The sequence below is a fragment of the Oncorhynchus mykiss genome, chromosome 20, assembly GCF_057628025.1.
Source record: "Oncorhynchus mykiss isolate SJ-2025 chromosome 20, ASM5762802v1, whole genome shotgun sequence".
Taxonomy (NCBI): domain Eukaryota; kingdom Metazoa; phylum Chordata; class Actinopteri; order Salmoniformes; family Salmonidae; genus Oncorhynchus; species Oncorhynchus mykiss.
The window spans coordinates 38,524,933-38,550,947 of NC_143041.1; the positions used below are offsets into that span (position 1 = coordinate 38,524,933).

A 26,015-nucleotide genomic window follows, 5' to 3' on the forward strand; every position below is an offset into this window, starting at 1 on the left:
AAATGTTATCTAACCATTCCTTACCGACTGAACATGGCCCTGCTGTCACTGAACACACAGGCTAACACTGAGCAACTTGTTGTTAGCATGTAATGCAGAACTTCTGTGGTTTCGTTAGTGTTCGTTAATATGTTTCACTCTGCCTCCCCTGTTTTTTTTTCATAAGAAAGAGAAAGTCACCCACATTACTCAGGACATGTTCACAACTTCATTCCTGTTGATCGAGGTGTCTGTGGTTTTGTGTTATTCTTATGATCAATGGCCCTATCAATGGCCCCGTTAATCAAGCAATGTTAATGTGTTAATGCTAATCAGTGTTTGCCACGTAGCATTGTAGTTCTCAGATTTAATCAAGGGACAGAGTTTGAGTAGTTTACCAGGCACTAATAGATAAAAGTACATTGTCATGTAACAGGCATTGTTTTTAATGTTAGGAGTGTAAACTGTAATGACATCATGTCTACCTATATGTTGATCACATTCATTTATGTGTTTGCTTATATTGATTGTAAGTTGTTGTTTTGTTTATATTGGTTGGGATTGTTTATAATGATGTATGAGGCCATTGTAATGCAGTGGTTTTAAAAGGCTTAGATTTACACTGTTGGGTTATACATTAACAACCCTCTCCTAGACTTGAGTGAATCAGTTGAGGTCCGTCATTTTTCACCATGTGCTAATATCTATTTTTCGTTGACAGTGTTGCTTTTACTTAAGAAGAGTTGATGGATTGAGTGCTATGAATGTGAAAGCTAGCATTGTGTTCTCCCACTGACAATGGTACCCACTCCCTCTATCTACAGGGTATGTTTGACTGGGTGGACATTGTGGAGCACAAACTGGGTTCTATGTCACCTGTGGGCACAGACCTGGACACTGTCAAGCAACAGATAGAAGAACTCAAGGTATTGTGTTTCTACACCTTTTATTATAATAATCATTAATGACACATATTATGTAGAAAGCGTTAGCTATGAGGAATCTTAGACCAAACTATTGATCGATTCCCACATTTATTAAGTTAAATAAAGGTTAAATAAAATGTAAAAAATGTATCTGATTGAAACATCATAAATCACTTTCAGTTGATCTCACTCAAGTGAATGTGTTGATTTATTTAATGTCCACCAAAATTACAGAGCAAGCAGCAGCTGTGTTTACGGATGTTCAGTTCGTGCCCTGCTCTTACTGAAGCACGGTGTAGAAACAGTGTCATACTACATAGAACATTAACATCTGTTTCTCTCCTTTGATCTACAACAAGAAAAAGCTATTGTGACTCTCCAATGGATTAGTTAATGAAGATGGTTTTAGACACATCCACCTTTGCACAGGAGCTGAACAAAAATAAGTGTCACCATAGAACAAAGTCATGTCTACCCACTGTTTGCTATCCCCATGCTAAGTGATATTTTAATAAAGCTTTTGACCTGTACAGATGTCGGATCTTAATTTGATCACCATTTTTTTGCTGAGAATTTTCTTGCACATCATAACCTTGTAGTTATATTAACGTGTTGCCTTGGCAATCCCTTGTGTGGTGTTTCAGGAGTTCAAAGGTGAGGCGTATCAGCTGCAGATGGAGATGGAGCGACTGAACCACCAGGCGGGCCTGCTGCTGAAGAAGGTGACGGAGGAGTACGACCGTTGTGCCATCCAGGAGCCCATGACCGAGCTCAAAATGCTCTGGGACAACCTGGATGAAAAGATCATCAACAGACAGGTAGGTCAGACTGGGGCTGGAGCAAGGCACTACTTTTAATTTGTTTTATTTATCTTTTATTAGGATTTTTCTGGGGTGCTGAAGCACCATCAGCAACCCTACTTCGTGCGGCTAAGGGCTGGAGGTATACCAGAGGAGGGGGGGGGGGGGAGGTGAAATTAACAGACTTAATTCAAAGCTGTTTCTTTTTTGTTGTGGAAGAAAATAGATTGCCTCTCTGAACTGTCTCTTTATATTTAGACTACATATAATTAGAACCTTGTGACAAGAATACAGTGTATATTACATGAATAGTGAACTGCGTTGTGTTTTCTCTAATTGATAAAGTGCCTTTCCCCTCTCATTCCCGTAAAAATAGATTCATTACGCTCACATGGCGAGTGTTTTCACCAAGTGACTTTGACCTGACTCTGACGTGTTTGTACTGATTCTGTGTAGCACAAACTGGAAGGAGCTCTATTGGCTCTGGGGCAGTTCCAGCATGCGCTGGACGAGCTTCTGGCCTGGATGAGCAACACTGAAGAGCTGCTCAACGAACAGAGGAAGGCTGTAGGAGACCCCAAGGCCATTGAGATCAAACTCGCCAAGCACCACGTAAGACCCATTTCTTCTTCTTGTTCTTATAAAGTGTTATTTCAGCCGAGACACGTCTTTTTTCCTGCAACAAACTTCAATCTGCAGAAAAGAGCAGCTTGGTATAACCTTTTCATGACCTCTGACCCCAACAACCGTTTGGCTTAGCCACAACAACAACAAACATCAAAGTTCCACTCTACCCGGACTGCATACACAACATTGTACAACATGTATTATAAGCACAGACAAATCTGCAGTCTTTCAAATGCATTTGACCTATTTCACTCCCGTCTCTAAAAGCCCCTATAATTTAAAATCCATCTGACACCTTAATGGCGTTTTGGTTTTTGCCCTGGCACTACACAGTTGATTCAAATAATCAACTCATCGTCAAAACATGCACCCAGGGGGGAGGGTGCGCCAGGACCGAGTTTGGGAAACACTGCTTTAAGCCATCATCCACAGACAGTGATACATGGACCAGTCTGGTCGAGGACCACCATGCAGGGATTTAAACCACCACGTAGCAGATTAATCTAGTCTTCTCCTTGCCATTTCTAAATTTATGTTCCATAAGCGTTTAGTCGATTAAACCATATTTTATCCATTAGAATAAATAGACACTCAAATATATTTAGTGTGGAGTATAGACCCTATCACTCTTCTTGGAAAAGTGTTTGTCCAGTTTAGTGCTATCTGATCTTGTTTATTTAGTTGATCCCATCAGCCTAGTGTTTAACCATCCCTGTACTGTGGTGTTTCCAGGTCCTCCAGAATGATGTATTGGCCCATAAGACGACGGTGGAGGCGGTCAACAAGGCCGGTACTGACCTGGTGGAGTCCACCTCTGGGGAGGAAGCCGCCGGCCTGCAGAACAAACTGGAGAACCTCACCCAGCGCTGGAAGAACATCCTGGAGAAGACAGAGCAGAGGAGGCAGCAACTGGACAGTGCTCTACTTCAGGTTTGTGTCTAGCTATACCTCCCTTACTCTGATGTCAGCTGCCTCACCTCTTCACCTACCAAGCCGCCGTATGGAATCTGGTACCATGATGACTCGTATCTGAAATTGAAGCTATGATTGATATTCTTCCCTCCTGGAGTGTAAGAATGTTGTTTTTCAAAATTCATAAAGAACGTTTTAGAAGAGTGGGAGGATAAGTTACGGAGAAATAATGTAAACCTTCAACCCCCACCTCCTGCCTCCCCCATTCCTAACTACTGGTGTTCCTGTTCATACCATTGACATTTAGGGGAATGCTTTGATGTAGTGTGTGAAAGGAGTGATGGATGGAATGTCAATGACTAGTGGAAATGTATTTTTATTTGAAGAATTTTAAAAGGGTTGTTGTTAAGTATTTTTCTACTGTTAGTATTGGAACGGTTTTATGGCAAGAAATCAGGAATGTTTTAAGAATATGAAATGAACTTTCGGAAATGTAAGCCCTATGAAAAAATTGCATGCAGTCTTGATTTTTTGAGTGGGTTGCCAAAGGGTTGAAATCAATCTATTTTCCAAGAATGTTTTACTTTGGTACCCAGTAAACCTACAAAGCTCTGTCAAAAGCATTTTACGGACAAAAGTGGATTTCCAGTACAATGCATATGTAAAACATGTGCGTAGACAACATTGTAACATTGAGCATAGACATTGTTATCTGATTCATATGGGGAATAAACTGAACAAAACAATTAGAAGCATAAAGCCATGCTTGATTCAGGAAATGAAACATAAAATATGTTTATTGATTAGACTGTTCACAGACACCATCATTCGTTCTGTCAAATAACCTCACACCAAAACATTTATGGCCATTAATGTGTCTGAGGAATTCCTAACTTCTCAAAACATTCCCCTTTCCCACCCTTGAATTCCACAATATAAGGTGTGTTGTTCTGACTCCGGTTGTATTGTGTTGCAGGCCCAAGGTTTCCATGGCGAGATGGAAGACATGCAGCAGTGGCTGAAAGACACAGAGCGTCAGCTGTTAGCATCAAAGGCTGTGGGAGGCTTACCAGACACGGCCCGCGAGCAGCTTAACGCCCATCTGGTATGTATTTAACCATGTAAAAGGCCTCATACAGATGACAGGCTTGTAAGGGCCCAACTCAGGCCTTGTCGTTCTGAACTGTGAACTGTGAATACTAAATGAAGTTGCTAAAAGAACAATAATGTGTCCTACTAAAATAATAATTAAAGGAGTGATTAAAGACCCAAAGTGTTACTAAGTCATTAAACACTGACTGTACTCAGATAATGTTCCACTGTTTTGTAATTGTTTGATAGGATAACCCAGACACTGTCACGGTGAATGCTTCCCTATGGGGCTTCCATTTAGCAGGACATCATGGCAGCCAAAACAGAGATTGTTTCCAAATGATAAGATTATCAGACTCAGCACTTACTTGAGATTTGAAGGTTTTAATTTACGTGTGGAAAAGCTTGCCTATTGTTTCTCCTCACTGCTCTCGTTCTTTCACCATGTTTGGACTTCATTTGGATTTTATGTGCTCACAAAACAAACTGATAAAGAGGCAGTAAAAAAATATACTGGTCTTATTGTCAAATTCCATGAATTTCCAAATGTAAAACAGTAGTTTCAGTGCTATAATTGGATATTAACATTATAACTGCAGCCATCTTTTCTAAGCCCCTCATGTTTTTTTGTCTTCTGCAGGAGTTATGTTCCACAATGGAGGCCAAGGAGGAGCTGTACCAGCAGCTGATGAACAAAGGTCAGCAGCTGCTCACCATGACCCCCTCCGGCCAGGACAGCAACACAGAGCAGGACCTCCGTAACCTACAGGACAAGTGGGAGTCTGTGCAGGCCAAGGTGGCTGAGAGAAAGGTAGGGAATGTAAAGTGACATGGAGTAGCATTGTTGGGCTACGATGGGATGAATCAGTGTTTCTCTTCCAGAATGGGCCCCCATTCCTAGCTCTGCCCCCACTGACTGCATAAAATAATTCAGCTTCAATTGGATTACATTGGAAATGTTGATTTGACAGGACCTGGATGTTTGGGATGATTTGGGGTTCATTGTGCTCCGCCTGAAAAATGATCTAGAGAAAACCTGTCTAGAATGGATCACACCCAACAAAGTGGTCTGAACTTGTCTGATGATTCATAATGTTGAGGTTTATTATATCCCCAGTGGGACGGTACTTCTCAGCGCTGGTTCATCCCCTCCCACCCCCTGTATTAGACATTATACGTTTCTAATCCACAAGTTATGAATGGTGAACAGCAGAGAGGGTTGGTAAGCACGTAAGCATGTAAGATGTGGCCACAGGTCTCTCTCTACTGGTTATTGCCTGAGTCATCAGCCATCAGTCATCATGGAACAAAGTCCTCTTGTCTTCAGAGACACTCTAACCAACAGCTGATATGTTGAAATAGATGTAAAGGAAATGCTGGGGTTGGATGTGGTTTTGTTCCTAACTCAGTCAAGTCCCTTAATCAACTATGGTGTACTGTGCTGTATGTCATGAATACTGCACAACTTGAGAGAGGGACGACACTGTATACCAGAGACAGTACTTCTTGCCATTAGGCTTGGGATGGCTGTAATGTTATTACCCCATTGTTTATTGTGATGAGGATACAGCATTGGCTACTCACTTTAGCTTGCCTGACTGTAAGCAAAAAGGATCCCTGCTCTTGGACTAACAATCAAAAGGCTAATTGATGCTATTTTTATAACTGTAGAGGATGCATTGTTTTGATAGCTCATCCTCTTCCCTTCACCCTTGAAGTGTTCCAGAGATGCTGACTTCCTCTGTCTAAACAGAGGTCATGTTTGGATCAATTACAGTCATTATCTAGTGTTGTGGCAACCAAACAGCCTGCATGTTTGTTTGGTGCATGTGTATGTGTGCGTGGGTAAGCATGTGTGTGTGTGTGTGTGTTTGTAGGTCTATCCGTTTGTGGGTGTGCACGTGTGTGAATATGTGTGTCAGTAGGAAGAGTGCAATGTTTCTCAAGTGTCTCTGTTGTCTCTGTGCTTCAGGTGAAACTGGAAGAGGCTTTGGCTCTGGCCACAGAGTTCCATAACTCTCTGCAGGACTTCATCAGCTGGTTGACCCAAGCTGAACAGACTCTCACAATGTCCTCTCCCGCCTCCGTCATCCTGGAAACCATCCTGTTTCAGATAGATGAGCACAAGGTATGTGACAGTTAACATGACACATACATTTACATTTTTGATAGGTTTCTGATGATTCGGCATTTCAGTATTAGTCAACTGTCTAATAATGAACCTAAACGGCCTCCTATCCTGACTTACTTAGTATTAATGATGTCAGAAGCAAGAACAATTGATGGGCTTAGGTTCCATAGCCGAAACAGCTTGCAGTGCAAGCAAGCCAACCACGGCTCAACAATGCATTTGACTCTCATCCAGAACTCTGCTTATTAGTCACGTGAACATTCTGCTTGCCATTGGACATTCTAAACTAGTGCCTTAAACTGTACCCCAAAAATACCAATTCCACTGTGTAACACTATTGTAATATCTATCATGATCCTCTGATGTGTGTGTTGGCAGGTCTTTGTGACAGAGGTCAACTCCCACAGGCAGCAGATCATTGAGCTGGATAAGACTGGGACACACCTGAAGTACTTCAGCCAGAAGCAGGACGTGGTACTGATCAAGAACCTGCTGATAAGTGTACAGGGCCGCTGGGAGAAGGTGGTGCAGAGGTCTGTGGAGAGGGGCCGTCTGCTGGACGACACCAGGAAGAGGGCCAAACAGGTACGACACACTGGGAACAGTTGGTACAGGATCACACAGTAAATGACCTAAACTGGTGTGCTAGGAGTCAGCGGTCTAGCCACATTGAAGTATGATAGGAAATTGATGTAGGTTGAAAAAAGTAGGAGAGAGAGAGATTCATAGTTGAAGGAGAAAAAGAGAGGGGGTGAGAAAGAGGGAGTTACACAGGTGGACTGTAGTAGGAGTCACCATCCTTCCACGTAATTGGGCAATAGGCATCAATAGAAAAACAGAGAAGTGAGGTCACTAACGAAGTGTGAGGTCAAATACAGTACAATACATTAAGGCTTTGCAGACAAAAGTTGCCTGGACAATGTGTTACAACTACTCTATGCTAGTTATTATCGTTGGAAAGCTGTGGTTAGGTATTACAGTGAGGTTTGTCTTACATGTTGATTCCAAAGGCCTCAGAGCCCTTTCATTAGTACGCACCCTTCACTTTTCTTGGCGCTGAACTGAGAATGTAGAAGAATAATTCAAAGGAAATCATACATCACGGTGTGTGGTTTACTCAAACCTAATTTCCTACATCTCTCCCCCTAGTTCCACGAAACCTGGAACAAGCTGACAGAATGGTTGGACGATTCGGAGAAGGCTTTGGACTCTGAGCTGGAAATCGCCAACGATCCTGACAAGATCAAGACGCAGCTGGCCCAGCACAAGGTGACCGAACTAACTGAACCTCGTCGAATCCTTTTCTCATCCTTGGAGGAGAACAAGACGAAGGGTGACAATGAAAGAGTTGGCGAGACCCCTCCTATAGTGAGGCGTTTATGAAGGAGATCGTTTAGCAAAGCAAAAGATCTCCAGCAGGACTGTAGTCATTTATCAAAGCTGTTCTTTAAAACCACAGCTTTTTGGGGGGCTTTTTCTAGTGAGACTTCAGTTTGGGATTTATACATTATAGTATACAGTACACATTAGTGCCTTTAGTGTCAGAGACTAAGCTATCCAGTTGTTGTCCTTGCACTGTTGTGTGTGAGGATTGTTTGCTAATCCTACAATAATCCCTGGATGTACAGAATGTATTAGGGATGCCCTGATTTCAGAAACTTTTAATCCGTGTGGATGAAAGATGCTGGAAATCTGACCCCTTCTTTTTCAGCCACTACATGTCCTTTATTAACAACTAGGTCACAAATTAGAATCCATGACAGAATGTAGACGGTACACTCTTAGAAAGAAGTGTTCCAAAAGGTTTCCTCAGCTGTCCCCATACGAGAACCCTTTTTGGTTCCAGGTAGAACCCTATTTGTTTCCAGGTAGAACTCTGTTGGGTTCCACCTGGAAACAAAAGGGTTCTACCTGGAACCAAATAGGGTTCTCGTATGGGGACAGCCGAAGAAACCCTTTTAGCTTCTAGACAGGACCTTTTTGAAGGAATCTACAGATAAACCATACGTAGAGCCTCTGGATTTACTCAGCTGTAGTTTCTCCGTTGTGCTGTTGACGATTTGTCAATTACGTAACAAGACAGAAAGTGAGACCATGGTCAAATTGCTTAGGCTACTGTTCAATTATGGACATTTCACTGTTGGCTGTTCAGCTGTCTAGTCTAAAATCTACTTGTTTCTCTTTGCCAGACACACCGTATAAACCTTGAACGGCCTGAAAACGAGGCTAAAAACCAGCCACAGACTGACTTGGACAGCTTGAACTAGCTTAAATAATGACCATGTCTCTCCAACTTGGGTTCATGCAGGAGTTCCAGAAGGTGCTGGGGAGCAAGCACTCAGTGTATGACACCACCAGTCGTACTGGACGTGCCCTGAAGGATAAGACGTCACTGCAGGATGACAACCAGAAGCTGGACGACATGCTGAGTGAACTGAGGGACAAGTGGGACACTGTCTGTGGCAAGTCAGTCGAGAGGTAAGGGGACAGGACCGGCACATTGCTGTGTAATGGACACACAATATGCATATTAATTATATATTTTACTGTCATCTAATGGTGATGGTGATGGATACTGAAACTGTCGGCTTCGTGAATACTTTTCATTGACTCTGATTAAACTATAATTCTGCTGTCAAAGTGTGATGATATTACATAAATAATAGAAAACAGTGATAGTTTCGTGATATGTTCTGCTGTCAGTGGTCATTATGTATTTTCACTAATAATTATCTTTCAGGCAGAACAAACTGGAAGAGGCGTTGCTGTTCTCTGGTCAGTTTACTGATGCCCTGCAGGCCCTGATTGACTGGCTGTACAGAGTGGAGCCTCAGCTGGCCGAGGACCAGCCAGTACATGGAGATATAGACCTTGTGCTCAATCTCATCGACAGTCACAAGGTAAATAAAGGAAACATTTGTACAATAGATCTTCATTGTCCAGCCGCAGAGCAGTACCCTTGGAGCAGTTTGGTGGGGTTAAGTGCTTTGTTCAAGGGCACAATGGCAGTAGGTGCCACTTGCAGAATAGATCTGTTCAAACTCTGGGCCTAAGCACATTCATCTAACTTGATTCTAAAGCTGAAACAGTGCACCCTGTGATACTGTACTGCCTGTGGTTTTGCTGTTCTCATTGTTCAGCGTATTTATTTTTCTCATTCCTTCCGGTAATTAATAACCCCCCCCCTCCCCCCCATAGCCGTTTGTCGGAAATAGAAATTGTGTTATGTGGCAAAACGCTGTTTGAATTAGCAGAGAAGCAAGATTGCTGAGGTATAGTGAAATAAAGAGTGCCTGGCAGGATATCTGAGTCACTACACTGAGGTAGATCAACAGTCAGACCTTCAGTTCAGTCACCCTCCATATGGCCTTCAAAGGCATCCAGATGACTTCATGAGGGTGCAGAAGTCAACTGCTCCAATTGGAAGTGTTTTTGGCACAATGTTAGTGTGTAGCTGGATCGGTTTCAACCCTGTTGAACTGTATTATTCCAGGCTGCATCACATCCGGCCATGATTGTGAGTCCCAAAGGGCAGCGCACAATTGGCCCAGCATCGTCGGGCCAAAATAATTTATTCTTAACTGACTTGCCTAGTTAAATAAAGGTTCAATTTAAAAAATTAACAACAAAAAAATTGTATCCCTATTTTTCATAATCAGTGTTGATTTGGCCTAATTTGTTTTGGACCACAGCTTAGCTCTGAGGGTCATGGAGCTAGATGACTGTTTATAACCGGGTCTAATTTATCATGGCTACTAGGGATATTCTAGTAGAAGACATAAGCTGACGCACACCCCAAAATGTTTCGTAGAGGTGCTGACTAACAGAGAATAAACTATAAAAAGCAAGAAAGAAAGTCACACACTGTAATTATGCTTCCAAACATTTAATGGGTCAATCTGCAAGTGCCGAAACATTGGTTGCTAGGCCCATTAAATGTTTGGGAGCATAATTAGTGTGTGACTTTCTTTATTTCTGTACGAGGGATATCATAGTTATAATGACTTGCGATGTGGGACTCTGCAAAGAGCAGCATATGGATTGATGGAGTTTGAGGTTATTGGGTGTGAGGGTGGGTGTGTTGATGTGTCTGTGTCTGTGTGTCTGTTTACACGTGTCTCTGCTTCTGTGTGTAGTCTTGTATATGCATGTCTGTGTGTGTATAGTGTAGTATATGTCTAGTGTGGTGTAGTGTAGTATATGTCTGGTGCAGTGTAGTGTAGTATATGTCTGATGTGGTGTAGTATAGTATAAGGCTGGTGTAGTGTAGTATAGTATAAGGTTGGTGTAGTGTAGTATAGTATAAGGCTGGTGTAGTGTAGTATAGTGTAAGGTTGGTGTAGTGTAGTATAGTATATGTCTGATGTGGTGTAGTATAGTATAAGGCTGGTGTAGTGTAGTATAGTGTAAGGCTGGTGTAGTGTAGTATAGTATAAGGCTGGTGTAGTGTAGTATAGTGTAAGGTTGGTGTAGTGTAGTATAGTATATGTCTGATGTGGTGTAGTATAGTATAAGGCTGGTGTAGTGTAGTATAGTATAAGGTTGGTGTAGTGTAGTATAGTATATGTCTGATGTGGTGTAGTATAGTATAAGGCTGGTGTAGTGTAGTATAGTGTAAGGCTGGTGTAGTGTAGTATAGTATAAGGCTGGTGTAGTGCAGTATAGTATAAGGCTGGTTTAGTGTAGTATAGTATAAGGCTGGTGTAGTGTAGTATAGTGTAAGGCTGGTGTAGTGTAGTATAGTATAAGGCTGGTGTAGTGTAGTATAGTATAAGGTTGGTGTAGTGTAGTATAGTATAAGGCTGGTGTAGTGTAGTATAGTGTAAGGCTGGTGTAGTGTAGTATAGTATAAGGCTGGTGTAGTGTAGTATAGTGTAAGGCTGGTGTAGTGTAGTATAGTATAAGGCTGGTGTAGTGTAGTATAGTATAAGGCTGGTGTAGTGTAGTATAGTGTAAGGCTGGTGTAGTGTAGTATAGTGTAAGGCTGGTGTAGTGTAGTATAGTGTAAGGCTGGTGTAGTGTAGTATAGTGTAAGGCTGGTGTAGTGTAGTATAGTGTAAGGCTGGTGCAGTGTAGTGTAGTATATGTCTGATGTGGTGTAGTATAGTATAAGGCTGGTGTAGTGTAGTATAGTATAAGGCTGGTGTAGTGCAGTATAGTATAAGGCTGGTGTAGTGTAGTATAGTATAAGGCTGGTGTAGTGCAGTATAGTATCTGTCTGGTGTAGTGTAGTATATGTCTTGTGTAGTATAGTGTAGTATATGTCTGGTGTAGTGTAATGTGGTATATGTCTGGTGTAGTGTGGTATTTGTCTGATGTAGTGTAGTATAGTATAAGGCTGGTGTAGTGCAGTATAGTATATGTCTGGTGTAGTGTATGTCTGGTGTAGTGTGGTATATGTCTGGTCTAGTGTAGTATATGTCTGGTGTAGTGTAGTATACTGTATATCTGGTTTAGTGTAGTGTATGTCTGGTGTAGTGTATGGCTGGTGTAGTGTATTTTTTGTGTAGTGTTGTATATGTCTGGTGTAGTGCAGTGTTGTATATGTCTGGTGTAGTGTTGTATATGTCTGGTGTAGTGTCGTGTAGTATATGTCTGGTGTAGTGTTGTGTAGTATACGTCTGGTGTAGTGTAGTATACGTCTGGTGTAGTGTAGTATATGTCTGGTGTAGTGTAGTTTATGTCTGGTGTAGTGTAGTATATGTTTGGTGTAGTGTTGTTTATGTCTGTGTGTAATGTCTCACTAGTTCTCTCTTTGCTGTGTCTTCCAGGTGTTCCAGAAGGAGTTGGGTAAGCGGACGGGGAGCGTTGCTGCCCTGAAGCGTTCGGCTAAGGACCTGATTGAGAGCAGCCATGAAGACTCCTCCTGGGTCAAAGCTCAGATGCAGGAGCTGAGCGCTCGCTGGGAGACAGTTTGCGCTCGCTCAGTATCTAAACAGACCCGGCTGGAACAGGCACTGAGTCAGGTAGGACTCTTACTATGCCAAACCTCTCTTCATCACTCATTCAAAATGGTGGTGTTCCAAGACATATTTTTATGCAGTTTCACAGATGATCAGATCTCACAAAGCCCGAAAATCTGTTAAAACGTCTCAGAAACATCATTCATATGATCATAGCAATCGTTTGAGGAGTGTAGTGTGTCTGCAAAAAAGACGACACCGCCTTTAGGACCTGGCTGAATGCTTAGAGGAATGCTTTGCGGGACTTGTGTGTTTATGAACCTCTCTTGCCCCTTGCTGCAGGCTGAGGAGTTCCACTCTACAGTCCATATGCTGCTGGAGTGGCTGGCCGAGGCCGAGCAGAGCCTGCGTTTCCATGGCACCCTGCCCGACGACGAGGAGGCCCTCGGGGCTCTTATCGAGCAGCACAAGGCAAGTGACCTTTAGCCTGGAACATTGTCATCCTATAGAACAACACAGTCTTTCCCCTGCAGATTATTTTCCAGGCAGGGCACAAAGTTCTCTAAAGCTAAAACCATAATATAGAATAAGAAAATAAAATTACACCAAATGTGAAATGCAATATCTGGTCATAGGTGAAGTTGTTTTGGGCTGTTTAAAGGTTTGTATATACTGTAGGGGTGGGGCTTGCATGGAAACATTTTAATTGTAAAGCAAACTAGTACCTAGCTCAACCATATGGCAGTTAAGGCTGCTATTTGCAGAGACTGTGGGTATGTTTCATCATTCTTTTCTGATGAGGCTTTCTCATAATGTATTGTTGATGTTTAAAACACACTTCACTTTGACTGTCTCCACACGTCTGTCAAGCTCGCCAGTAAAAGTAGAAATGCCATAAATGGATTTTAGATCGTGGTTTGCTAGTCCGTGCCAACTACTTCACAATATTGAGTTTTTCTCAAGCATGATCTCACTGGATCTAAAATAGTCTCCCCTGACTTCACATAGCATGACTTTCTTCATCTCCACTTGATCAGGTATTGACAGAGGAACAGAGAAATTACTTGTTGGCTGCTACGTTTTGCCGCAAACATTGCCGATTGCTAATGGAAACCAACGGTTCTCTTTCAGGAGTTCATGAAGAAACAGGAGGAGAAGAGAGTGGGCCTGAACAAAGCCACCAGTATGGGGGAGGCTATCTTGACCATCTGCCACCCAGACTCTATCACCACCATCAAACACTGGAACACCATCATTAAAGCCCGGTTCGAGGAGGTCAGTGAACACTTACATGCCAGTCTGCTGTGCGTCATACTGGAGGGTGACAGATCATAGGCCTATATCATGGCAAAGCAGTCTGCCAACTCCTTACATATCACTTGCATAACCTCAATGCTTGGCAGAATGTTTCATCACGTTTCTCAATCATACCGATACATTACTTTGTCTCTTGGCTGTAACTAACCATAGACAAAGTGGAATGTAGCCTTGAATGTAAATCTTGTTGTTGGGGGGTCAAAATAATACACTCTTAGAAAAAAGGGTTCCAAAAGGGTCCTTTGCGGAGGGATTGGGTTCTACCAAGAACCGTTTTCACCAGAAGAACCGTTTTTGAAAGAAATGGTTCTTAGATGATTGTTTGGAAGGCAAGAAGGATTCTTTGGAAGGTAGGAAGGGTTCTACATAGTACCCTTCTGAGTCTGAATAAGCTTTTCTATTGTATATTTGTCTCTTTCTTTTACATTGTGTCTGAGCATTAATGGTTACCTCAGTGTTTAAACTTTAACATCAGGAATTTGAGTAAACTGATCAATTTCAAAAGATACGTGTGAGAATGTTTTAAACTCTATATGGGTATATTTATGTATGTACTGTATCGGACTGGGTTAAATGTGGAAGACACATTTCGGTTGAATGCATTCAGTTTCGCAACTGACTAGATATCCCCTTTCCCTTCCCTATCTGGTATTTCCTAGTGTTGATTTTTCATTTTCACTCTGTTTGGAGTAAAACACTAAAAACCACACCCATCATTATCATATTTCCCAGCATGCTCTATTGTAGAATTATTTTCAGAATTGTTTGTTTCAATGTCTGTGTTTTTGCAAATACATTGATTGGTTGATTAATCTTGTGTTACACAAAAATACATAAACTAATCCAATCTGTTAGTAGTTATACTTCTTGCACCCATTACTGAGATTGTTGTCCTAGTTTAGATATTTTAGATAGTTCCATTAATGAATATTCCCTATCCTGGCAGTCATTCTGGATATCCTCACTCTGGCAGTAGGAATTTTGCATCACTTTGCAAGCCAGGTAGAATCCTTCATAGAGGGTTATAGGAAGAACAGGGTTCTTGATAGAACCCTTCATAGAGGGTTCTAGGCAGTACCCTTCATAGAGTGTTCTATGTAGAACTATTTTACAGGGGGTTCTGTTAAGAACCCTACATAGGGGGTGCTAGGTAGAACCCTCTGCAAAGGGCACTAAAAAGGGTTCCCCTATGTGGACAAACCACATAGGGGTTAGCACTAGGTTGTTCCAATGTCTCAGTGGGTTTGAGCATGGTGCTGGCAACACTGGAGTTGTGGTCTTGAATCAGCATGGACCACATATTACTGAACATGTATCACTTTCAACTGTGAATCGCTTTGGATAAAAGCATCTGCTAAATGACCAGATGTAGGCCTATTAAATGTATTATTCATGTTTCGCCATGTTAGGTCCAGGCGTGGGCGCGACAGCACCAGCAGCGCCTGGCCATGGCCCTCGGTGATCTGCTGGCCACTAAGGAGCTGCTGGAGGGTCTTTTGGGCTGGCTGCAGTGGGCTGAGACCACACTCAATGACAAGGACAAGGAGGTCATCCCTCAAGAGATAGACGAGGTCAAAGCCCTCATCGCTGAACACCAGGTAGCGTATGACCAGGAGCTTGACAGTGTCATCCTTCTTTATTAACGGATGTTAAGGGTTTGGTGTATTACTTGGTGCTTGGTTGACCAAACATTCTCCACTGCATGCAATATCAATGCTGTTCACTACATGGCTAGTAGTACTAGAAATGTTAATACAAGATGCTATTGTAGGTAGAGTAGCTCACTCTGTCTAATAACATGAGTTACTGTATGTGTACTCTGCATGCAGTACATTACCTTTGAAGTGAGTACAGTATACAGTACACACTGAAAAAAAAAAATTTTCTGGGTGGCAATGCAGACATTCATGGAGGAAATGACCCGGAAGCAACCAGATGTTGACAAGGTCACGAAGACACACAAGAGAAAGGCTGTGGTCGGGAGCGAGCCTGCCAACCAGTCCCATATCCCTGTCCTGGAGAAAGGAAGAGGTGGAAGTATGTACCCCTACCAGGACCCCCTTAAAGGCCCTGAACTCAGCCATCTGGCCCAGCTCTGAGGCACTGCCTTCACCCTAACACATCATCCTCATACATTACCTCCTATTCTCTCTGTGTGTTATGTCCCCCAAATTATATCATTCCTGTTATTTTTGGTATGGAACCAAAGTTATACAATGGAATGCAGTATCACTAAACAGGTTGTTTTTCACCTACAGGAAAGCGTTCTCCCACACAAGCCATGTACCCATCTTCACAGCCTCCCATAGAGACCAAGAACCCCAGGGTCAACCTGTTGGTCAGCAAGTGGCAGCAGGTGTGGCTACTGGCCCTGGACAGGAGGAGGAAACTCAACGATGCCATGGACAGACTTGAGGAGGTACATAATTTAAACCTCTGTTAGCTTATGAAAAATGTCCTGGAATGTTTCAATATTCTATTCATGTCATGTATAAAGTGTTATGTATTTTAAAAGAGTGTTTTGCAATTATTAGTAATGTAAATTCTGCATTTCTTCAGTTTTATCTGTGAGCAAGAATAAATAAACGCAAAAACAATCAAGTTAATGACTTTATTTGCTTCATGGAGACATTCAGGAATGACATTTTAGAGATGTTGAAAATAATATGGCAGGCCATAACCAAAGTATTACGCCAATAGCTAGCTTGTTAATGTCCGTACCATCACTATGCTCAATACAATGTATATCATGGTGTATAATGTATAGTGCTTGATTTTCTTTCAGCTGAAGGAATTTGCCAACTTCGACTTTGATGTGTGGCGAAAGCGCTACATGCGATGGATGAACCATAAGAAGTCGCGTGTCATGGACTTCTTCAGACGCATTGACAAGGACCAGGATGGAAAGGTCACCAGACAGGAATTCATAGAAGGCATCCTCTCCTCCAGTAAGTCATAGTTCTGTTAAGACCTATAACCTCTTCACATTACCAGGATAGTAGGATCAGTAGTGTATAGAGTCAATTCTATTGACTTACAGGTGTAGGATCTTAATTTGACCCGTTTCTCACAGCAGATAAATAATCCTGCAGCATCAGGAAATTTGAATTATTGTGTTGATTATAATTAATGCAAAGAACAGAAATAGAACAGCACTCCGGTAAATAAACTTAAATTGACATATTTTTTTTGCCGCACAAACTTTTGGGGTATGAGCGCCTTCTTCAGCGAGCAAGGCAATGGCAATCAACGTCAGAACATAAAGACCTCACAGGCGGGCATAATTATAAATTCCCAGTCAGTATTGGCCCAATCAAGAGATCCCAGCAGAGGGAGCTGTGGGGGAAACATGAACATCCAATAAAGATAGACACACGTTTCGAATACATTGTGATGTCATTACCTAAAAGCCTTTTTAAAACCTTGATTACACTCTGTTTGCATTTCCCGCTGTGCAAGAGGTTTCCTGCAACAACGGGGGTTAAATTAAGATCCTATATCTATGTACGCTTCCCATTACAGAGCCATGCCAAGCTGAGCCGTACTGGGCTGGCCTGTTTACACTTTAACCATAGATGTTGTAACTACCGTGCCTTCAGAAAGTATTCACACCCTTTGACTTTTTCAAAGATTCAGTTTCTGCCTGAATTAAACATTTATACAATTTAGATTTTGTGTTGCAGGCCTACACACAAATACCCCATAATGTCACAGTGGAATTGTGTTTTTAGACATTTTTACAAATAAATTAAACATTTTAAGCTGAAATGAGTTGATAAGTATTCAACCCCTTTGTTATGGCAAGCCTAAATAAGATCAGGAGTAAAAATGTGCTTAACTAGTCACATAATAAGTTGAGTGGACTCACTCTGTGTACAGTAATAGTGTTTAACATGATTTTTGAATGACTACCTCATCTCTGTACTCCACACATACAATTATCTGTAACATCCCTCAGTTGAGCAGTGCATTTCAAACACAGATTCAACCACAAAGACCAGGGAGGTTTTCCAATGCCTTGCAAAGAAGGGCACCTATTGGAAGATGGGTAAAAAATAACAAATCTATCTCTTTGAGCATGGTGAATTTATTAATTGCCCTTTGGATGGTGTATCAATACACCCAGTCATTACAAAGACACAGGCGTCCTTCCTATCTCAGTTGCAGAAGAGGAAGGAAACCGCTCAGGGATTTCACCATGAGGCCAATGATGAATTTAAAATAGTTAAACAGTTGCATAATTGCTGTGATAGGAGAAAACTGAGGATGGATGAACAATATTATAGATAATCCACAATACTAACTAGTGATGAGCGATTTACCGGAATTTCTATAATTGTTCTAGTTTTAAAACAACTAATTGACTGACGTCGGTTCAATTATTTGAATTCCATTTAGTTCAGTTTTTTTTGGGGGGGTGCTCAAATTGCAGTTTCTGTAGTGATAAATCAGATCAAGCCTGAACTGCGCTGTGTAGTAGGGAGTTGCAGTTTCCAATGGCCAATATTCTACATATTGTAGTGTAGTGCAGAAAATGTGGTTATGACCATAATGCATTGCACCCTTGCATAAACTTGTATTGTGTGTAGATGGGTGAGAGAAAAAAGCTATTTATTCTGGTTTCTATATTCAGGCTGTGGAATAAGTCAAGGGGTATGAATACGTTCTGATGGTACTGTATGCTATTAAGAACAATGTGATAAGAAAATATCAGAGCCAGCACAGTACAGTTCAGGGCCTATATTCACAAAATCTTCTTAAGAAGAAATGTCTTCTTCACTGCCATTTTTTCCTTAACTATAGATAAAGTTAAGCAAAGTTACCATTCCTCACAAAGGTTCTTGGAAATGTTCTTGCGCTATTTCTTATGTTTCTCCGTAAGCAAAAAGTTAAGAAGAAATAAGATTCTTGGAAATGTTCTTAATTCCAAGATAGCTAAACCCTTGTCTTAAACTTAGGGCAGTGAGAGAAAAAGAAAATGAAAGCAATTGAACATTTATTGATTATTTTAAACCCAAGAACATGTTTTAAAACAGTAATCTCAGTATGAAATATGCTAAAAGTATTGTCATTGCTAGCTGGATAGCTAGCTAAAACGGTTGCCTAGCAACAAACATCTTAAGAAGATTTGTAAGAAGATATTTGAGAAGTTCATAATAAAATCATTAAATCTTAAGATATTGTTGAGGAATTGCACTTATGAATCTTCTTAAGTTTTTGCGTAAGAAGTGTTTTGTGATCAGTACACTAGTGTACTGGAGTGTCAAGTGTCCAATAAATCAGAGAATTCTTACGGCTGTTTTTATTTATGTCCCAGAATTCCCCACCAGTCGGCTGGAGATGAGTGCGGTGGCAGACATATTTGACCGGGATGGTGACGGCTATATTGACTACTATGAGTTTGTGGCTGCCCTTCACCCCAACAAAGAGGCATACAAACCCCTCACAGATGCAGACAAAATTGAAGATGAGGTACTACATGTGTTGTAACTCAGACAATATGTACAGTATTACCTGTCTTCATTATAAAACATGTCTAAATAATGTCATTCTTTATAGGTTACACGCCAAGTGGCAAAATGCAAGTGTCCTAAACGATTCCAAGTTGAGCAAATTGGTGCCAACAAATACAGGGTAAGAGGATTTTTCTAGCACCAACACATGACCTTCACTGTTATATAATGTCCTATCCAATTTGTTTATGTTGTTTATGTTTGTTTATAGTGAAACGTTTGCTCTCTGAGAAACTAATGTGAATCTTTTCATTGTTCCTCCCATGCCCAGTTCTACCTTGGAAATCAGGTACGTATTTTTGTTGTCTGTTATGTGGTGCTGTGCCCTAATCAACCCCTCCTATCCTTTTTGTTGGCCATGTTTCTTTTCCAATTAACATTAACATTTTGCCAAGAGTCTTCCATAATGTCATCAGAATGGAACTCAGAAGTAGCTTCAGCAGACAGCAATAATGCTTTCAGACCTTTGCAGTCACTCGATCCTGAAAAGGCCAACTTTTGTTTAGTTGTTAATTAGTCTATGATAATAACATTAACTGTGTGCGTAGTTCCACTGGCATAAGTAGTTGGGATATGGGATACAGGTCTGGCTGGCTGGCGTAGGAAAGCGGAGGACCATTGACATAGTAGTAGCCTGCTAGGAAGGACTGTGGAATGAAATAACCCCCCTTTGGGTCATGCCAAGAATGAAATGGCCACAGAGTCAGAAACGCACCTTTGTAAATGTAACCTGCGCTGGTTGATTGTGCAGGTAAACCTAGTGGCAGTAACATTCTTATTTAGATAGGTAGGAAATAAGATCGACCTTATCATCATTACTAAAGAGCATTTAAAGCAGTCAAGTGTTATAATGCTTTGAAGTAAAATTCTGATTCAATTATTTCCTCTTATTCCTTGATGCTTTTGCATTTCAAATAAGAAAGAATAGGTTTTCTAGCCCAACACTATTCCACACAAATCTTCTTATCTCTCTGTGTGCATTAATTTAACCCTTGGCCAGTTTGGGATTTATAATTATTTTAATGTGTGCTTGTCTGTTGCTTCTCTTTTATTTCCTGGAAATGAATTGTCTAAATAATGGCTGACATGTCTTTGTGTGACAGCATTCAAAGCTGGCTAAACGCCTTTCCATTGTTAGGGTTTTACCCTGCTTGTTTTTATTTATTCAGTTCTAATGTGCAAAGAAATGCATGTTGCAATACTACATAACTCATATAAAATTCATGGGCCATATGAATGTAAAACGATGATGGGTGTTGCTGAGGAGAATTACTATATAGGGGGAAACATATATACACTGTACATATATATTTTGTGTGTCTTCTGCACCAGTTTGTATTAATTTATTACTCAAAATCAACTGAAACAATTCTTTTGACAGTTTGGTCTGGTTCACTGCTTACATGACGATGAGATTATAACAAGCAGGGACAGTCAAAATCTAACACCCCACCTACACGTTGCGGTTTTGGAAAGCTGTATTCTGGTAAATGGCCATTCTTCTCGTGACTATTCTTCAGATCATTCAAATCATCACCTTTACTGTACTCAATCACACAATTCACCAGTGGCATTCAATCATTCTGGGAATCACAGTTTGATGAATTCAAGTGACAATAGGCACCTAACTGCAGGCTCATCAGTGTGTGGTCATGTCTGATTGTTACACCGTGGTTGACTAGAGAGAGACTATTAAATGCCATCCCCCATGTTGTCCCTCAGTGTCCCATTGAAGCATTGGTTCCTGCATCAATGTCAATGCATCCTCTATGACCATGGTGGTTTGTACTGTACTGATAGAAAGTGCTGTTGGTTTCTTTTTCTCCGTTTCTTTTATTTGCTATGACGTGATAATGTTTGATGGAAAGCATGAGGCCGTGGTTGTTGTGTTGTCAAATCTGCTAACCCCATGGCCATATCCAACTGGGTGACCTCACCTCATGACGCTTGGCTGTTTGTTCACCCTCCATGTCAGGCTTGTTTGAAAGCTTTGCAAGATACATGCAAATATCCCATAGTATTCAGGACTAAAAATGCGTCCCTAATAAAGGTAAGGATAAACCACAACACTATAGTGCACCCTAGTGGTGGAAGATCCTCTCTTCTGCCTAATGGTCTTTATATGATAAAGCCTGTTACAGGAATTCCCAGGTGAAAATTAGACAAAATAATGAGAAAACATTCCAATATTAGAGATTAATACAAATATTGCAACCCTTTGTAACAAATTATTCACTTACTAATGATTTACTTCAAACTTAATCATAAGGGATACATAACATTGTCATAACATTGATATTAACAACAGATGCCCTAGCCAGTCATGTCTAGATGCCAGTTGTTATATCATGATTATGACAGATGTATGTAGGCTACGATAAGCCTGTTGACAGGGGGTATGCAGTAAAGTGTTACCCATTTCACCTCAATTACAAATCAATGTATCACAAGTTCACAAGTCACAAACCAATCCTACCTTGTTGACAATGATGAATGCACTAATACAATCCGAGAAGGTAGAACCAGTTGGATTGACCCTTTCATTTGTGTCTTTGAGAATGAAACCTTGATGTTATTGCTTTGTGTCTTAATCAACGGGCTCGGCTGACCAACAAAAAATAGAAACCAGACAGAAAACATAAGACAGATGATGTCACCTCTCATCTAGTGATTAAGTGAAATCCATTTTAGTGAAATCATATTTCATATTTATAACTAATCGTTGTACTCTACAGTCAGAACATGCAATGTAATCAGGCACAAACTCCTAGAAGGAGAATCTTCCTCCTAACACATTATAGCATCTGCTGGTTTCTGGTGTTGCACAGCTTCAAGTCTTGTCCAGTGTTGTTGATGCAGAGTAGTGCTCAGTGACTCCCGGCCTCACCTTCCTCTCTGTCCTCCCTCCTCCCTCTGCAGTTCGGAGACTCCCAGCAGCTGCGTCTGGTACGGATCCTACGGAGTACTGTGATGGTGCGTGTGGGTGGAGGCTGGATGGCTCTGGATGAGTTCCTGGTAAAGAACGATCCGTGTCGAGGTAAGATACCAGGCAGAACACTGGAGGGGAACATTTTATAAAATGCAATTCATTGTAATAAAGGCAGATTACTGGATTCGGTATCTCTCGTGTGTCACTTCTGTTTTAATCGTCTACTTTTAGATAACAGTGCTACTGGTGATTTACTATTTATTTCCATGGATTTTGATGTGATATTATGAATGCTTGTTGTCCTCTGCCTGCCAGGTTTCTCTATTTCTATGTTGTCCTCTGCCTGTCAGGTTTCTCTAGTTCTATGTTGTCCTCTGCCTGTCAGGTTTCTCTATTTCTATGTATTTCTATGTTCCTGCTAAAAATTCCTTCCTACTGCTCCTACTCCTTCCTTTCCAGTTCATCACCACGGGAGTAAAATGTTGCGCTCGGAATCAAACTCTTCAATAACTCAGTCTCCTATAGGTTGGCAACAAATCTCACACTTTCTCACCTTGCTCCATGAACCCCCTAGTGGTATGTTTCTGCATCACTGTGTGTTCGGGTGTTAGTGTGGGTGTGTGTACATTATGGGTGTGTTGTAGTGCTCCTCGTGAATGGCGTTCCCATAAAGTGACTCCACTCACACTCGCCTGTCATCCAGCAGTCTGTGGGTCTTCATGCATGCTGTAGTTATCGCTGATTCACATCATCTGCTTCTGAAGTGCTTCTTACTTACTGACCTCCAGGCCAACAGCGGCTCTCTCTCTCTCTCTTTCGCTCTCTGGTTCTCTCTCTCTCTCTCTCTCTTCCTCTCTCTGATTCTCTCTCTCTCTATCTCTGATTCTCTCTCTTCCTCTCTCTGATTCTCTCTCTCTTTCTCTCTGGTTCTCTCGCCCCTCCTCTCTCACTCTCTCTCTGGTTCTCTCTCTTTCTCTCGGTCTTTGGTTCTCTCGTTCTTCCTCTCTGGTTCTCTCTCTCTTTCTCTCTCTGGTTCTCTCTCTTTCTCTCTCTGGTTCTCTCTCTTTCTCTCTGGCTCTCTCTCCCTCTCTTTCTCTCTCTTTGGTTCTCTCTCCCTCTCTCTCTCTGTTTCTCTCTCTCTTTGGTTCTCTCTCCCTCTCTCTCTCTTTCTCTCTCTCTCTCTGTTTCTCTCTCTTTCTGTTTCTCTCTCTCTAGTTCTCTCTCTCTTTATCTCTGGTTCTCTCTCTCTTTCTTTCTGTTCTCTTTGGTTCTCTCTCTTTATCTCTCTCTGGTTCTCTCTCCCGCTCTCTCTCTGGTTCTCGCTCTGTCTCTCTTTGGTTCTTTCTCTCTCTCTCTCTCTCTCTCTCTCTCTCTCTCTCGCTCTCTCTCTCTCTCTCGCTCTCTCTCTCTCTCTCAGCATGTAGCACCCAGTGGCTCTGTGCACCTTTTCTTTTGCAATTCCGTTTTCAAGTTTGTGTTGACAATCACTGTAACAGTAATTGACTGTTTCCACCTAAGGGCTGGGGGGGGGGGGGGGGGGGGGGGGGGGGGGGGGGGGGGGGGTACTAATTTATTTATGGCTGATGTTCTAAGCCACTGGAATCCATCATACTTTTTTTTGTGATGACCAGAGATTCTTCTACCCTGATAGAGATGAGTTGGGGGAAAAAGTCAGCTATTATACCTTTCTTTGGTTTTGTTTCAGGAGGTTGGGGTGACAGGGGCTGTCTTTATAGATTTGTATGTGCAGAGTCAATCCGTTAGATTAAGTTCATATGATTCTCTATTGGTTGAAGGAATCACTATACTTACTTTAATGGGCCATATGCTTTCAGTGAGTTCGCTGGTGTGGCTAAGTGATGTGAAACTGCATGTCCTTCATTTACAATCTGTTATTTGCACAATAGTCCAAACACAAATAGTGTAGAGAACAACCTGTATTCATTTCAATTGGTCTGCTTTTTCCAAAAGCAGGTACTCATCATCCATTGACTCACTCCACTGAAATGAATTAGGTTCACCTAGTCAATCAGTCATACACCAACGAACATGCATATGCCTCATGTCTTACTGTATGCTGTCATATTTTACCCCCCAGCCAAAGGAAGGACAAACATGGAGCTGCGAGAAAAGTTCATTCTCCCAGAAGGCACAACTCAGGTGATGGCCAGCTTCCGGTATAGAGGTCGTAGGTCGCGGCCGTCGTCACGAGCTGCCTCTCCCAACCGGTCAAACTCTAACCATAGCTGTCCAGCCCAGCATAATAACCCAGCCTTGACCAGCACACCCAAGGTAAGAGACGTCCACGTTCTGGATGCCTCATCTTTTGACTACATACTTCTTCTTCCACAGCAAATACATTTAATAACTTGACTGACAACAGAGCAAAATTGCATAATGACTTGTGGTTGATGACCTTAGGAAGCTAGTTGTATTTGAAACATTTCTAGAGAAATAGTGTGTGTCGGTTTGTCTGCCATTCCCCACATGCTTCCAACCATATCTACAGTATGTTTAAAATAAATCATTTTCCTTTTTTCATGTTTTTTTTTTGTAGTTTGATAATTCCTTTGTTTTGTCATATCATAACTATTATTTTAGTCTACCTCTGCTCTTTTTTGTTGATTTCTCCATCTGAATCCCTGTGTTTGTGTGTTTGATTTGCCATTATTCCCTCAGACTCCCCAACACATAACCCGCAATTATGATAAGCCCTGGCTGACAAACAGCAAACCCTCCAGTCCTCTAAAATCATCAGACTCCTTTGAGAGCCAAGGTTCATCCTCCGAGGTATAGTGACTCAACAGGGCCTGGAACGCTCCAGAGCTCTGAACCTAACAACTACTACCTCTTACTATACACTTTTATAAAAAAGCGTTCCAATAGAGTTCTTCGGCTGAGTCCTTTTTGGTTCCAGGTAGAACCCTTTTGGGTTCCGTGTAGAATCCTCTGTGGAAAGGGTTCTACATGGAACCCAAAACATTTATACCTGGAATAAAAAAGGATTCTTCAAAGGGTTCTCCTATGGAGAGCCAAATAACCCTTTTAGGTTCTAGAGCGGACCTTTAAATAGCCCTACCCCTTCCCCTTGGCCCTAACTGCACAATATTTGAGGAGCTAAATGATCTCTGCATATGTAGAAATAGTGGAGTGGTGGAACTTCCACCATATTTGCTTAAACCTTACAGAAGTGTTAGGGACAAGGGATGGTGTAGAGAGCAAATTGTGATTGGAGAGAGCACATAAGCTGTTTATTCGTTTTTCTATTAGATTCCGATTTCAGTTGGGTTTTTAGTTAGGATGCTTTAAAGTACTGACTGGTGATTGTGGTGGAACATGAGTCATTCTCTCTGTTGACTGTAAAAAAAAAAACACAGTCTATTTCCTTCTCTAACAAACTCAAACTAAGAACTGAACTGCTGTTCTGTGTTGCATGTTCAACTGTTTATCTGTTAATCCGCTGTAACGGTTTAGGTTGTTACGGAAACATCAAACATTACATGTAACTTTTCATTCAACAAAATAACTCTTACATTGGAAGTTTCTGGGATTTCATCCGATTTCATCAGAATACCACGTTGCATAGCATGCTAGTTAGAGGATAATTACCAATGTTAATAAGAGTCAATGTACTATAGTAGATAATCAATTTAACTACAACATACAGTATTGTCTTGTTCTATGATTTCCCATTGTGTAGCTTTTAGTTGCCAACAAATGCTCTGTCTTTTCTAGAGCATCCCGATACAGGGAAGCAAACTGCGGCTCCCTGGATACTTGTCAGGAAAAGGGTTCCAGTCGGGAGAAGAGCAGGGAACCCTGATCAATGCTGCTGTGATGAAAGCACGGGGGCAGGCAATAGGCTTTGGTGAGGAGAGAATTATTT

General features: G+C 41.5%; 1 protein-coding gene across 12 annotated transcripts in view; it reads left to right on the plus strand.

Annotated features, from left to right (window-relative positions):
- dst (dystonin) overlaps window positions 1-26,015 on the plus strand; it is a 197,924-nt gene that overhangs the window by 170,672 nt on the left and 1,237 nt on the right. For all 12 annotated transcript variants that reach the window (XM_090213021.1, XM_090213020.1, XM_090213022.1 and 9 more), the window contains 27 exons: window positions 804-905; window positions 1,550-1,723; window positions 2,162-2,317; window positions 3,065-3,262; window positions 4,221-4,349; window positions 4,977-5,147; window positions 6,309-6,464; window positions 6,846-7,052; window positions 7,617-7,736; window positions 8,776-8,945; window positions 9,208-9,367; window positions 12,239-12,433; window positions 12,713-12,841; window positions 13,502-13,645; window positions 15,097-15,285; window positions 15,589-15,724; window positions 15,946-16,106; window positions 16,473-16,635; window positions 19,005-19,159; window positions 19,247-19,321; window positions 19,472-19,489; window positions 20,582-20,686; window positions 22,120-22,237; window positions 22,589-22,705; window positions 24,228-24,421; window positions 24,809-24,919; window positions 25,865-25,997. In XM_090213021.1, coding sequence (XP_090069147.1) covers window positions 804-905; window positions 1,550-1,723; window positions 2,162-2,317; window positions 3,065-3,262; window positions 4,221-4,349; window positions 4,977-5,147; window positions 6,309-6,464; window positions 6,846-7,052; window positions 7,617-7,736; window positions 8,776-8,945; window positions 9,208-9,367; window positions 12,239-12,433; window positions 12,713-12,841; window positions 13,502-13,645; window positions 15,097-15,285; window positions 15,589-15,724; window positions 15,946-16,106; window positions 16,473-16,635; window positions 19,005-19,159; window positions 19,247-19,321; window positions 19,472-19,489; window positions 20,582-20,686; window positions 22,120-22,237; window positions 22,589-22,705; window positions 24,228-24,421; window positions 24,809-24,919; window positions 25,865-25,997 — 3,886 coding nt within the window. The remainder of the gene's footprint in view (window positions 1-803; window positions 906-1,549; window positions 1,724-2,161; window positions 2,318-3,064; window positions 3,263-4,220; window positions 4,350-4,976; window positions 5,148-6,308; window positions 6,465-6,845; window positions 7,053-7,616; window positions 7,737-8,775; window positions 8,946-9,207; window positions 9,368-12,238; window positions 12,434-12,712; window positions 12,842-13,501; window positions 13,646-15,096; window positions 15,286-15,588; window positions 15,725-15,945; window positions 16,107-16,472; window positions 16,636-19,004; window positions 19,160-19,246; window positions 19,322-19,471; window positions 19,490-20,581; window positions 20,687-22,119; window positions 22,238-22,588; window positions 22,706-24,227; window positions 24,422-24,808; window positions 24,920-25,864; window positions 25,998-26,015) is intronic.